This window comes from Ictalurus furcatus, chromosome 7 (assembly GCF_023375685.1).
Source record: "Ictalurus furcatus strain D&B chromosome 7, Billie_1.0, whole genome shotgun sequence".
In the NCBI taxonomy this organism is placed as follows: Eukaryota; Metazoa; Chordata; class Actinopteri; order Siluriformes; family Ictaluridae; genus Ictalurus; species Ictalurus furcatus.
The window spans coordinates 32,248,804-32,261,441 of record NC_071261.1 but is presented as its reverse complement, the minus strand read 5'-3'; the positions used below and the strand labels follow the sequence as shown (position 1 = coordinate 32,261,441).

The 12,638-nt window shown below is 45.2% G+C and overlaps 1 protein-coding gene across 1 annotated transcript in view; it reads right to left on the bottom strand.

The window, feature by feature from the left end:
• The window catches only part of LOC128610507 (receptor-type tyrosine-protein phosphatase N2-like), a 146,932-nt gene that overhangs the window by 85,718 nt on the left and 48,576 nt on the right, over window positions 1-12,638 (bottom strand). Inside the window, exon 3 of the mRNA XM_053629871.1 lies at window positions 5,528-5,641. Coding sequence (XP_053485846.1) covers window positions 5,528-5,641 — 114 coding nt within the window. The remainder of the gene's footprint in view (window positions 1-5,527; window positions 5,642-12,638) is intronic.

The window sequence follows — 12,638 nt, the reverse complement described above, 5'->3', positions numbered from 1 at the left end:
TTTCTTTTCACGTGACTTCTTTTCAAAATGATCCATTTATTTTCAAACGATTCATCTATTCTCACGTGTGATTCTTTTCACATGATTTATTGATTTATTGATCCCCCCCCCCCCCCCGAGTATGATGCTTTGTGGAGTGAGAGTCAGATACCACGTGAGCAGCACGTACAGTTTGTGCGATGCTAAAGATGTTAGCTACATTAGCCTGGTTGAACGCTCAGTGTTGGTTCTCCTGTTCTCCCACATAATAAACACACAGCGCTCGGTTCTAGCTGAGAATCATCATGGCAGGGAGAGAGATGGAGGGATGGAGAGGGGAGAGAGAGATTCACAACACTCATGTTGAGTCATTCAGGCTCTCATTTCTTCACTCTCTTATACTTTCTGTCTGTCTTTAGTTACAGTTACATTTATATGTATTACATTTATAAGATTTCCTCAACCACCACTAGTCTGTATCCTCCACCTGGATGATGCGACGGCAGCCATAGTGCTCCAGAACCCCCACCACACACCAGCTATTAGTGGAGAGGAGAAAGTGATGTAGCCAGTTCAGAGATAGGGATTATTAGCGGGCCGTGATAGAGAAGATCCAATGGGGGAATTTCACCAGGGTTATACCCTACTCTTTTACGATAAGTGTCCTGGGATTGTTAATGACCGCAGAGAGTCAAGGCCTCGGTTTAACGTCTTATCCGAAAGACAGCGCTGTTTTTACAGTATAGTGTCCCCGTCACTATACTGGGGCATTAGACCCCACACAGACCACAGGGTGAGCGCCCCCTGCTGGCCTCACTAATACCACTTCTAGCAGCAATCTTAATATTCCTATCCAGATACTGGCCAGGTTCAACCCTGCTTAGCTTCAGTGGGAAACCTGGTGAGAACTGCAGGGAGATATGGCTCTGGCACTGTTTCTATCTGTCTATCTGTCTGTCTGTCTGTCTATCTCTCTCTCTTTCTGTCTGTCTGTCTGACTTTTTCTTTTCTAACTGTCTTTCTGCCTACCTCTCTCTTTGTGTCTGTCTGTCTATCTGTCTGTCTATCTGTGTATCTGTCTTTCTGTCTGTCTGTCTGTCTGTCTGTCAGTATGTCTGTCCATATGTCTGTCTGTCTGTTTGTCTTCTCTCTCTCTCTCTCTCTGTCAGTGAAAGTATCCCACACACAGACACTCTGAGTTACAGTAAATAGCTGACACAGTGTGGTCACTCCTGAGGGCTTACTGATAAACAAATAAACAAATAAACAAACAACTGTGTTCATTAAATAAGGAGAACTTTTACAGTTCCTTTCATTAACACCTCTCCCTCACCTCTACTTCTTCTTTACACCTTCCTTCCATTATTATAAATCTCTCTCTTTCTCTCTCTCTCTCTTTCTCTCTCTCTCTCACACACACACACACACACCTAAGCCAGTGTGTGTGTGTAAACTGGTTTAGGGAGATACAAAAAAATCTAAACACAACACATTATGGACCAGTAAGCAATGCAAACGTCATTTAGTATTAGTGTGTGTGTGTGTGTGTGTGTGTGTGTGTGTGTGTGTAAGAGACAATAAATGAGGGCTCATCGAGGTCGATCGATGCCATTGATCCTGTGTCATTGTGCGGTTGTGTCTCTGCATCACAAATTGTGCGATTTCTACTCCAGACAAGAGATAAGGAGGAGCTGATGGACTTGACGCCCCGCAGCTCGATGACAAGAACAGCACACACACACACACACACACACACACACACACACACACACACACACACACACACACAAGGAGAAGTGTGTAAGCGGTGAGGAACATATCACACCAGAGGACTGTGAGATCAGGACAGAGACATACACACACGTCAACTCGAGGATCCAAAAATATTTTAGTTTACACCCCGGTTTCTGCCAAATTAAGCACACACACACACACACACACACACACACACACACACACCTCTGCAGCTCTTTCTAAATTTGAAATAAAAACACCACCACACATCAATCACAAGCCAGATATTTTTTCAGATGCCATCTGTGTCCAAGAACAAAAAAAAGGAAATAGGAAAGAGAGGGAAACACAGGAGGGAGGGAGGGAAGGAGGGAAGGAGAAGGCGTCGACTGAACGTGGCCTCTCTTCCCTTTTCTCTTCCATCTGATCCCTCGTTTTTTATTTGTGTCAAGTCGTTGGGGTACAACTGCAGCCTCCCTCGCTCCTCTAATATTCATTAGCGCGGTGCTAATTCAGAAAATGTGGCAGCGTGACTTCTTTCCACACTTTTCAGATCTTGTTTACGTCCCGTTCAGAAACACACACACACACACGCACACACACACACGCACACACACACACACACACACACGCACACACACACACACACACACACACACACACACACACACACACACACGCACACACACACACGCACACACACACACGCACACACACGCACACACACACACACACGCACACACGCACACGCACACATGCACACACGCACACACGCACACACACATGCACACACACATGCACACACACACGCATGCGCACACACAAACACAGACACATGCACACACACACACACACACACACACACACACACACAAACACACATGCACACACACGCATGCGCACACACAAACACAGACACATGCAAACACACACACACACACACACACACACACAAACACACATGCACACACACACACAAACGCATGCACACACACACATGCACACACAAACACAGACACATGCACACACACACATGCACATACACAAACGCACACACACGCACACACGCACACGCACACACGCACACACAGATAGGTGCTCCCATCTAGTGGACTACATCAAGAAATACACAAAACAGCCAAGAACATATTCAATAGGAAAGACAGACAGATTGACAGGAAGTGAGACAGAGTGATAGATGAAAAAAAAGACAAACACAATGGGACATTTAAAGACACGAGCGGGTGGAGAGGAAGAGAGACTTGAGAAAGAGTGAGAAAGAGAGAGGAAGAGTAAGAAAGAGAGAAGAGTGAGAAAGAGAGAGGAAGAGTGAGAAAGAGAGAGAAGAGTGAGAAAGAGAGAGGAAGAGTAAGAAAGAGAGAAGAGTGAGAAAGAGAGAGGAAGAGTGAGAAAGAGAGAGAAGAGTGAGAAAGAGAGAAGAAGAGTGAGAAAGAGGAGAAGAGTGAGAAAGAGAGAGGAAGAGAGAAAGAGAGAATAATAAGAAAGAGAGAAGAAGAGTGAGAAAGAGAGAGGAAGAGAGAGGAAGAGAGAGAAGAGTGAGAAAGAGAGAGGAAGAGAGAGGAAGAGAGAGGAAGAGAGAGTAGAGTGAGAAAGCTTGAAAAGTTAAAAAAAAAAAAACACAGTGACAGAGGGAGCTGAAGAAACAGACAGGTATGACAGGTAAAAAAAATAATAAAACCATCAAAAACACAGACAGGAGAGACAGACAGACAGACAGACAGACAGACGGAGACAAATATATAGCTCTGCACAAATGCGCCTCTGCACAAAGTATTGGCACCCCTCTACCTCAACTGTCAATGGGAATTGACCAATAGCTGATTTTCACAATGACTTCATTTCATTTGGAAATTTATTTTTATCAGTAGAATAAAGTAGTGTGTGTGTGTGTGTGTGTGTGTGTGTGTGTGTGTGTGTGTGTGTGTGTGTGTGTAATGCTGCTGTCTATCTCTTTTTTTTTTGTCAGTACAGCTGAATGGCGAGACTTTGCCCTTCTAACACAGCGTGGCATTGAAAAGCCTCTCTATCTCCCTGGGCCATGGAGGAGTGCACTCAACCTTTCATCATCCCTCTTTCATGTGCCCACATGACAGAGCGACGCACACGGCAGACCACGGAAAAGATGAGCGAGTGTGTCGGCCTTGGAACTGATCGCTACACAGCCTCATCCAAGAAGAAATGCTGCGCTGATTTCTCCTGACAAAACCAGACACCACATTCAATACTCTGTGTGTGTGTGTGTGTGTGTGTGTGTGAGAGAGAGAGAGAGAGAGAGAGAGAGAGAGAGAGAGAGAGAGAGTGAGTGAGTGTGTAATTCTGGCAATCTTCCTATAGACTTATTTGTATTAGAATTTTGGATGTGTCCACATGAAAACATGAATGGAAATGACAGAAAACTGAAAAGAAAAGAAAACAGCTACTATGCTTTTCCACCTGGCTGTAAGAGGAAATTGAATTACAGAGTGATGGAAGACATAATAAAAGAAGAACAAGAAAAAAAAACAGATAAAGAGACAGAATAAATAAAGACAGTGGGGAAGACAGATCAGACAGACAGGTAGCACATTTAAACAAAGACAGCTAGACAGGACTGGGATTGAGACACACTGATTGACAGATAGACAAATGCTGAAACAGAAAGGTAGACAGGACTAGGACTGATACAGAGGGACAGATATACAAACAGACAGACAGACAGACAGACAGGTACCAAAACAGACAGTTCGACAAAACCAGGATTGATACAGAGAGACAGACAAATAGCTCATGAAATAGATATCAAGGTAGGACTAGGTTTGAGGCAGGCAGACAGACAAAAAGACAGACTGATAGGTGATGAAACAGACAGGTAGACACTGACCAGGATTGAGACAGACAGACAGACAGAAACAGGTACTGAAACAGACAGGTAGACAGGACCAGGATTGAGGCTGACAGACAGAGAGAGAGACAGGTACTGAAACAGACAGGTTGACAGGACCAGGATTGAGGCTGACAGACAGAGAGAGAGACAGGTACTGAAACAGACAGGTAGACAGGACCAGGATTGAGGCTGACAGACAGAGAGAGAGACAGGTACTGAAACAGACAGGTAGACAGGACCAGGATTGAGGCAGACAGACAGACAGAGAGAATGGCACTGAAACAGACAGGTAGACAGGACCAGGATTGAGGCAGACAGACAGACAGAGAGACAGGCACTGAAACAGACAGGTAGACTAAACAAGTATAGAGAAAGAGAGGGAGAGTTATAAACAGGCAGAGACAGATAGATCGAGAGACAGACAGGTGAACAGATTGAAAGACAGACAGTTAAACAAATAAGACAGACATTCAGACAGATGGACAGATAAAGAGCCAGACAGGTGAAAAGACAGAGAGACAGACAGATGGACACATTAAGAGACAGACAGATGGACAGACAAGACTTTACAAATGAACAAAGGAAAACTCAGGGTGTATACGCACTCTCTAATTAAGGGGAAATAAAAGACAGGCGCACATATTCAGGAAAACAAGCCAATCACAGAAGGGTGGAGACAGGACTACAGCTGAAAACAACCTGAAATAAACACATGGGGCTGGGTTGCCATGGGAACCATCATGCGATTCACAAAGAGGAGAACATAGCAGAAGCCTGTTTATTTAGGACATTCTGGGGGAACCCTGAACGGTTCATAGCAGAGACCCAAATTTCCCTGCAGGCGGACTGAGAGGAGGAGAGACAGACAGGAGAAGGGAAAGAGATCAGGAGAGAAAGACAGGAGGAGAGAGAGAGTTGAAGGAGTGATACCTTGCTGGGTGAGTTGTTGAAGGAGGTTCCTCAGACGCTGCAGTGCTGCTGGAGATGCGTCGTAAGTGTACAGCTCTGAAACAGGAAATCGCTGACATTGGCCAAACACCCCATCTACAACACACACAAACACACACACACCGTCAGTACATCTATGATATCACTATACACTATTCCGTAACTAAATCTAATTAGCAATCCGTGCCTTACAGGAGGAACAGGGAACATATGATATGTAAATTACAGTGAATATAGCAAACACCACACTTGACTTCCTTACACGAATGAACCCGCAGATCAGAGCCACTTCCCAGTGCATTATGGGAAACTCATCACAAGTGTTATTAGCATGAAGACACGACTTGTAACATGCACACAGTCAGCAAATATCCACGACAAAGCAGTAAAAGAGGAAGGTGGAAACATTACATTACATAAGTCACATGTATCGTTTTTACACAGCCACAACATGCAGTGCAGGTGAACTTATATTCACACTGTATTCCAAAACCACCCACGTCACCTTCAAACCTACCGGAAGCTCTGTTCTGTGTACCAGCCTTCTGGATTTTCTAGATCCGTGAATACTTTTAAGTGTAAGGCCAGAATTTTCTATTAGAGACACAGTTCATGACAACAGTCACGACGACAGTGGAAAGTTTTAAAAGAGACTGCGTGTTCTACAGTTCGACTGACGGACCGGGACGGTACCTGTCTACCTGTCACTCGCTACACCAGTATCTTCACCTGTCTACCTGTCACTCGCTACACCAGTATCTTCACCTGTCTACCCGTCACTCGCTACACCAGTATCTTCACCTGTCTACCTGTCACTCGCTACACCAGTATCTTCACCTGTCTACCTGTCACTCGCTACACCAGTATCATTACCTGTCTACCTGTCACTCGCTACACCAGTATCTTCACCTGTCTACCTGTCACTCGCTACACCAGTATCTTCACCTGTCTACCTGTCACTCGCTACACCAGTATCTTCACCTGTCTACCTGTCACTCGCTACACCAGTATCTTCACCTGTCTACCTGTCACTCGCTACACCAGTATCATTACCTGTCTACCTGTCACTCGCTACACCAGTATCTTCACCTGTCTACCCGTCACTCGCTACACCAGTATCTTCACCTGTCTACCTGTCACTCGCTACACCAGTATCTTCACCTGTCTACCTGTCACTCGCTACACCAGTATCTTCACCTGTCTACCTGTCACTCGCTACACCAGTATCTTCACCTGTCTACCTGTCACTCGCTACACCAGTATCTTCACCTGTCTACCTGTCACTCGCTACACCAGTATCATTACCTGTCTACCTGTCACTCGCTACACCAGTATCTTCACCTGTCTACCCGTCACTCGCTACACCAGTATCTTCACCTGTCTACCTGTCACTCGCTACACCAGTATCTTCACCTGTCTACCTGTCACTCGCTACACCAGTATCTTCACCTGTCTACTAACTCTCTCACACACACTCACTATCACTCACTCACTCTTGCTCTCTCACTCTCTCTCTCTCTCACTCTCTTTCGCACTCTCTCTCTCACTCTCGCTCTCACTCTGTCACTCTCTCACTCTCACTCTCTCTATTGCTCTCTCCCTCTCTCACTCTCCCTCTCTCTCTTGCTCTCTCCCTCTCTCTCTATCACTCTCTCTCTTGCTTTCTCACTCTCTCTTGCTCTCTCACTCTCTCTCACTCTCTTTCGCACTCTCTCTCTCACTCTCGCTCTGTCACTCTCTCACTCTCACTCTCTCTATTGCTCGCTCTCTCCCTCTCTCACTCTCACTCTCTCTCTTGCTCTCTCCCTCTCTCTCTTTCACACTCTCTCTCTCACTCTCGCTCTCACTCTGTCACTCTCTCACTCTCACTCTCTCTATTGCTCGCTCTCTCCCTCTCTCACTCTCACTCTCTCTCTTGCTCTCTCCCTCTCTCTCCCTCTCTCACTATCACTCTCTCTCTTGCTCTCTTGCGCTCTCTAACTCCCTCTCTCACTCTCTCTCACTCTCTCTCACTCTCGCTGTCTCACTCTCTAACTCTCTCACACTCTCTCTCTCACTCTCTCACCCACTCTCTCTCTCTCTCTCTCTCTCTTTCTCTTCACATTCTGTAGCGGCACTTTTTTCTTCTTTTTTTTGACAGGCTTTAGATAAGAGCTCTGGTCATCAGCACACACACACACACACACACACACAGACACACACAGAGACACACACACATGCACTCAAACATTATCTGTCCCCTTCCTTATCTTCTCATCACCACGGACGCTGTGTCGCTTTATATGGCGTTGCCTAGCAACTCAAAGATAGACTTCATATTTCAGCAGCTATCTGTCTGAGAGCAGGGGGTTGTGGGTAATGCAGCTGTCCTCGACAGGAATACAAATGGCTGTGTAACCGTCTGAGATCAGATACTGTCAGAACGGCTGTCGCCTGTGTACAGCGGCTGTCTCCGGCCAGCGTCTGACAGGCACAGAGAGAGACAGAAAGGTGAAGAGTCAGAGACAGACAAAGTGGGTAGGTGTGAGACAGGTGCAGTCATCAACAGTATTTGCAATTACATTAACAGTATTTAAGCTCCACCCTCTTTATCCCAGGTCTGTCCATTTATTATGTATCCAAACCCCTCAAGTATTACATCAACACTATGACGGTCTCCATAGCAACCATGTTCAACTTTGACTGTCTTCATCATGTTTGTTTTCTGCACGAGGTCTGCAGGACTAATCCTGCACTAATTACAGCTTAAATTTAGAAATATCGTCACGGCTGCGCTTTTCTCTTCCTGTTACTTATACACACACACACACACACACACACACACACACACAGAGCCAGCAGTGTACGAGCAAAAAAATATTGGCAGGAAAATCTGTCAAGAGCCTGTCCAACACTACACTCCCACACACACACACACACACACACACACACACAGGCTGATATTTCTAAATATGTCACTCACAAACTAATGATTGTCTTATATAACAGTAAGTCAGCTGTGTGAAGATGTAATTCTACAAGTATGTTATACATGTTCCCAAAGTACAGAGACAGACAGGTGGGCAGGGATAGAGACAGAGATGTCCTCAGTTAAAGAGACAGACAGGTCCTCAGTTAGACAGACAGTTGGAGAGTTAACCAGGCAGACAGGTGTGCAGGTACATATAGACAGGTGTGCAGATAAAGAGACAGACAGGTGTGCAGTTAATGATACAGACAGGTGCAGAGATAAAGAGACAGACAGGTGCACAGGTAGAAAGAGAGACAGGTGCTCGGGTAAAGACACAGACAGGTGGACAGGTAAAGAGGCAGGCAGGTGCACAGGTAAAGAGACAGACAGGTAGAGAAGTAAAAAGACACCAGGGCAGGTAAAGAAACAGACAGGTAGAGAAGTAAAAAGACAGCAGGGCAGGTAAAGAGACAGACAGGTAGAGAAGTAAAAAGACAGCAGGGCAGGTAAAGAGACAGACAGGTAGAGAAGTAAAAAGACAGCAGGGCAGGTAAAGAGACAGACAGGTAGAGAAGTAAAAAGACAGCAGGGCAGGTAAAGAAACAGACAGGTAGAGAAGTAAAAAGACAGCAGGGCAGGTAAAGAGACAGACAGGTAGAGAAGTAAAAAGACAGCAGGGCAGGTAAAGAGACAGACAGGTAGAGAAGTAAAAAGACAGCAGGGCAGGTAAAGAGACAGACAGGTAGAGAAGTAAAAAGACAGCAGGGCAGGTAAAGAGACAGACAGGTAGAGAAGTAAAAAGACAGCAGGGCAGGTAAGACAGACAGTTGGACACTGAAAGATATGGAGACAGGATAAACTCATTTTAAAAAACTGATTTCAATGTGCATTAGAGTAACTGTACTGCACACACACACACACACACACACACACAAACACATACTTGTCTTTTCTATGCACCTGACATGCTAAACTCAGTAAAATATATATATATATATATATAACTAACTGAGAAAACACTTATTTTCTTATCGTTGGGTGATTGTGGGGACACGTCACACTTTCCTATCATTATGAGGCCCATGTGGTCAAATTACATGCACACACACACAGACACAGACACACACACACACACACACACACACACACACACGACTCTGAGAGAGTGAGAGTGTATTTATGCAGTGTGACCACCAGAGGGAGCTGAGTCATTAAACATTTGTACTTTTCTCTTTAGCTGCTTGAAGACTCTGCTATAAATGTCTATAAAACTCTTGAATCAAGGTTCATTCATGCAAAAAGACAACAGAGGCATCCAGTGAACACACAACAACACAACAGCATTCAACAAACAGAAGTGTCCATGTAACAGAGGCGTCCGATAAACACCCGATCTTACTTTAAGCGAGTAAATCTTCAGGACAGAGGAGTTTATGCCTTGTGGTTTATCATTAACATGACAAGCTGCATTTCTTGTTTTGTTTTGTCTTATTAACTTTAAGAGAGAGAGAGAGAGAGAGAGAGAGAGAGAGAGAGAGAGAGAGAGAAGAGAGAGAGAGAGACAGAGATTGAGAGAGAGAGACAGAGAGAGAGAGAGAGAGAGACACACACACAGAGAGAGACAGAGTATGAGAGAGAGAGACAGAGAGTGAGAGAGAGAGAGAGAGAGAGAGAGAGAGACAGAGAGAGACAGATAGAGACTTTGACTTTTAAGACACCTTTATTGTGTTCAATTTGGGTTATATTTACATATCTACATTTTTAAAAATCATTTTTTCCATTTAAAAAAGAAAGAAAAAAGGAAGAAGAAAGAAGAAGAAAAACAAACCCTCCACAAACCCCCCACCCACACCCTCAAACTCAGAAACCCAAAAATACTTTCTCAGATCTACTATAAATCCACTGTAGTCATATAATCCCAATTCACTGCGCATCCATTTCTAACATATAATGTCAACGACCGTCAATTCCTCTCTTGCTGCCCATTTCCTCAATGTGTAGCGTCTCCTTGGTGACATTACGCCCATGGTGTGTTGTACAGATTTGATGAAGTTTCTCCTGTCTGGGAAGAAATTAGTCAGCAAGATGTTTCGTTTTCCTTTCATCAGTTCTAGAAACCGGTTGATCTGTTCTGTGGTGTAGAACTGTTCAGGTTGTTCTGGACAGTTAAAAGTGTTTGGTTGATCTGGGGTGACGTCTTCCTCCTCCATGTCTGTGAGGGGTTCCTCTCCTGTAATTCCTGCGCTGCACTCTGGGCCCAAGTCCTCCAACATCTCGACATTGTGTTGTGGTTGTTTAAATGATTCCTCCACCTTGTCCATCTCCTCCCTTGTTGTTTCCAGTTCCTCTTCATTGTTCACGATGTTCTTGTCCTGTGGGTTCTTCTGTTGCGGTTGTATGGAGTCACTGTCTCCGACAGCGATAGCGGTGTAGGGTTTGAAATGAAAGCTGTCTGCAGTGTTGTTGTTGCTATCATGGGTACGGGTGTCAGTGTTATCACTGGGTGCTGTAATTATTTCAGTAGTGGTGTGTTCGTCACTGACCTCTTCCTTCTGTGACCTCTGTGTGTCGTTACCCCCAGTTGCCCCAGCCTCCTGTTCTCCGGTGTCCCCCCGCTGGCTGTCTCCGCGCTGTTGCTGCTGTACCTCGGCCGTGTCTCCCCCGGAGCTCCCCGGCTGCACTGCTCTGCGTGGGCAGCTCAGCCGTTTATGCCCGATCTCCCCACACCCAAAACACCTCAGGCGTTCGGTGGTGGCAAAAACGGTGTAGCTGCCGTCGCCGACTTTAGACTTAAAGTTAATATCCAGTGTTTGGTCGCGGTTGTTGATAAACATATAAACCTGTCTCCGGAAAGACAGGACGTGTTTCACCGCAGAGTTCTTACAGCCAAGCAGGATATCAGTCATGGGGCTGGCAAACTTTCCGAAGCGGGCCAGCTCCTTCATTATCAGTTCGTCTTTAATGAAAGGGGGCACGTTAGAAATAACAACCCGCGTCGCAGGGGCAGAAAGAGGGGTGATTTGTAGCATAGCACCTTTCAGCCATATTCCATTTTCGCACAGCATACTGGCGAATCTTTCTTTCTTTAGGAAAACAACCACAGCTTTGTTCATTCGGGAGGCGGAGTAGATGTTCTCACACCCGACCTGCTCTCCCACCGCCAGCAGAACCTCCTCCACCTGTTCACCATTCACCGGTACACACCTGACGCCATGGCGGAGAGACAGCGTCTCCCCTCCGGCCTCGGAGGCCATGGCGTCCCGCTCACTCAATCCTGCTCTAAGCTTTCACCAACCACCGATAACTCAATAACTTAATACTCAATATATTAAATTAAAGAAGGGAAAAGGACAAACTCGCAAAAAACTTTGACAAGACGCCAAACCGCTCTCACGCACTCCACACACCACGCTCATTCCAACACTGCGCATGCGCAGAGAGGGAGAGAGGGAGGGAGAGAGACAGACACAGACAGCGATAGAGAGAGAGAAAAAAAGAGAAGGCTGGTGAGGGAGTGATTGTTTATAGCTGCTATAATGTAAGTGAGAACAGGAACTAATTTACATGTAAATATTTCTATTCTTGCCCCCAATGGACCTCTCTCAGGGCTTGGTGCAGTTCCTAATTTTGACCACTAGGTGCAATAATAACTCTACAAGGATGAATAGGACAGTGAGCAGATCTAGATCTGCAAGCAAATCATTTACATTACATTTATGGCATTTGTCAGATGTCCTTATCCAGAGCGACTTACATTTATTACATTTATTTATACATCTGAGCAATAGAGGGTTAAGAGCCTTGCCCAAGGGCCCAACAGTGGTAGCTTGGCAGTGCTAGGGCTTGAACTCCTGACCTTCTGATTAGTAACCCAGAGCCTTTAACCACTGAGATATATATAACAACATATTTTTAATTATATATATATATATATATATATATATATATATATATATATATATATATATATATATATACACACACACACACACACACACACACACACACACTAAGGAAGAGGCACCAGTGGTGTTTCCCAGTTTTAGCCCTCACCCCATTTTCCTCGTTTTACAATTAATCGATGCTGCCCTCACTCTCCACACGTTCCATAATGCAACATAACCTCACGTCAATCCGTCATGG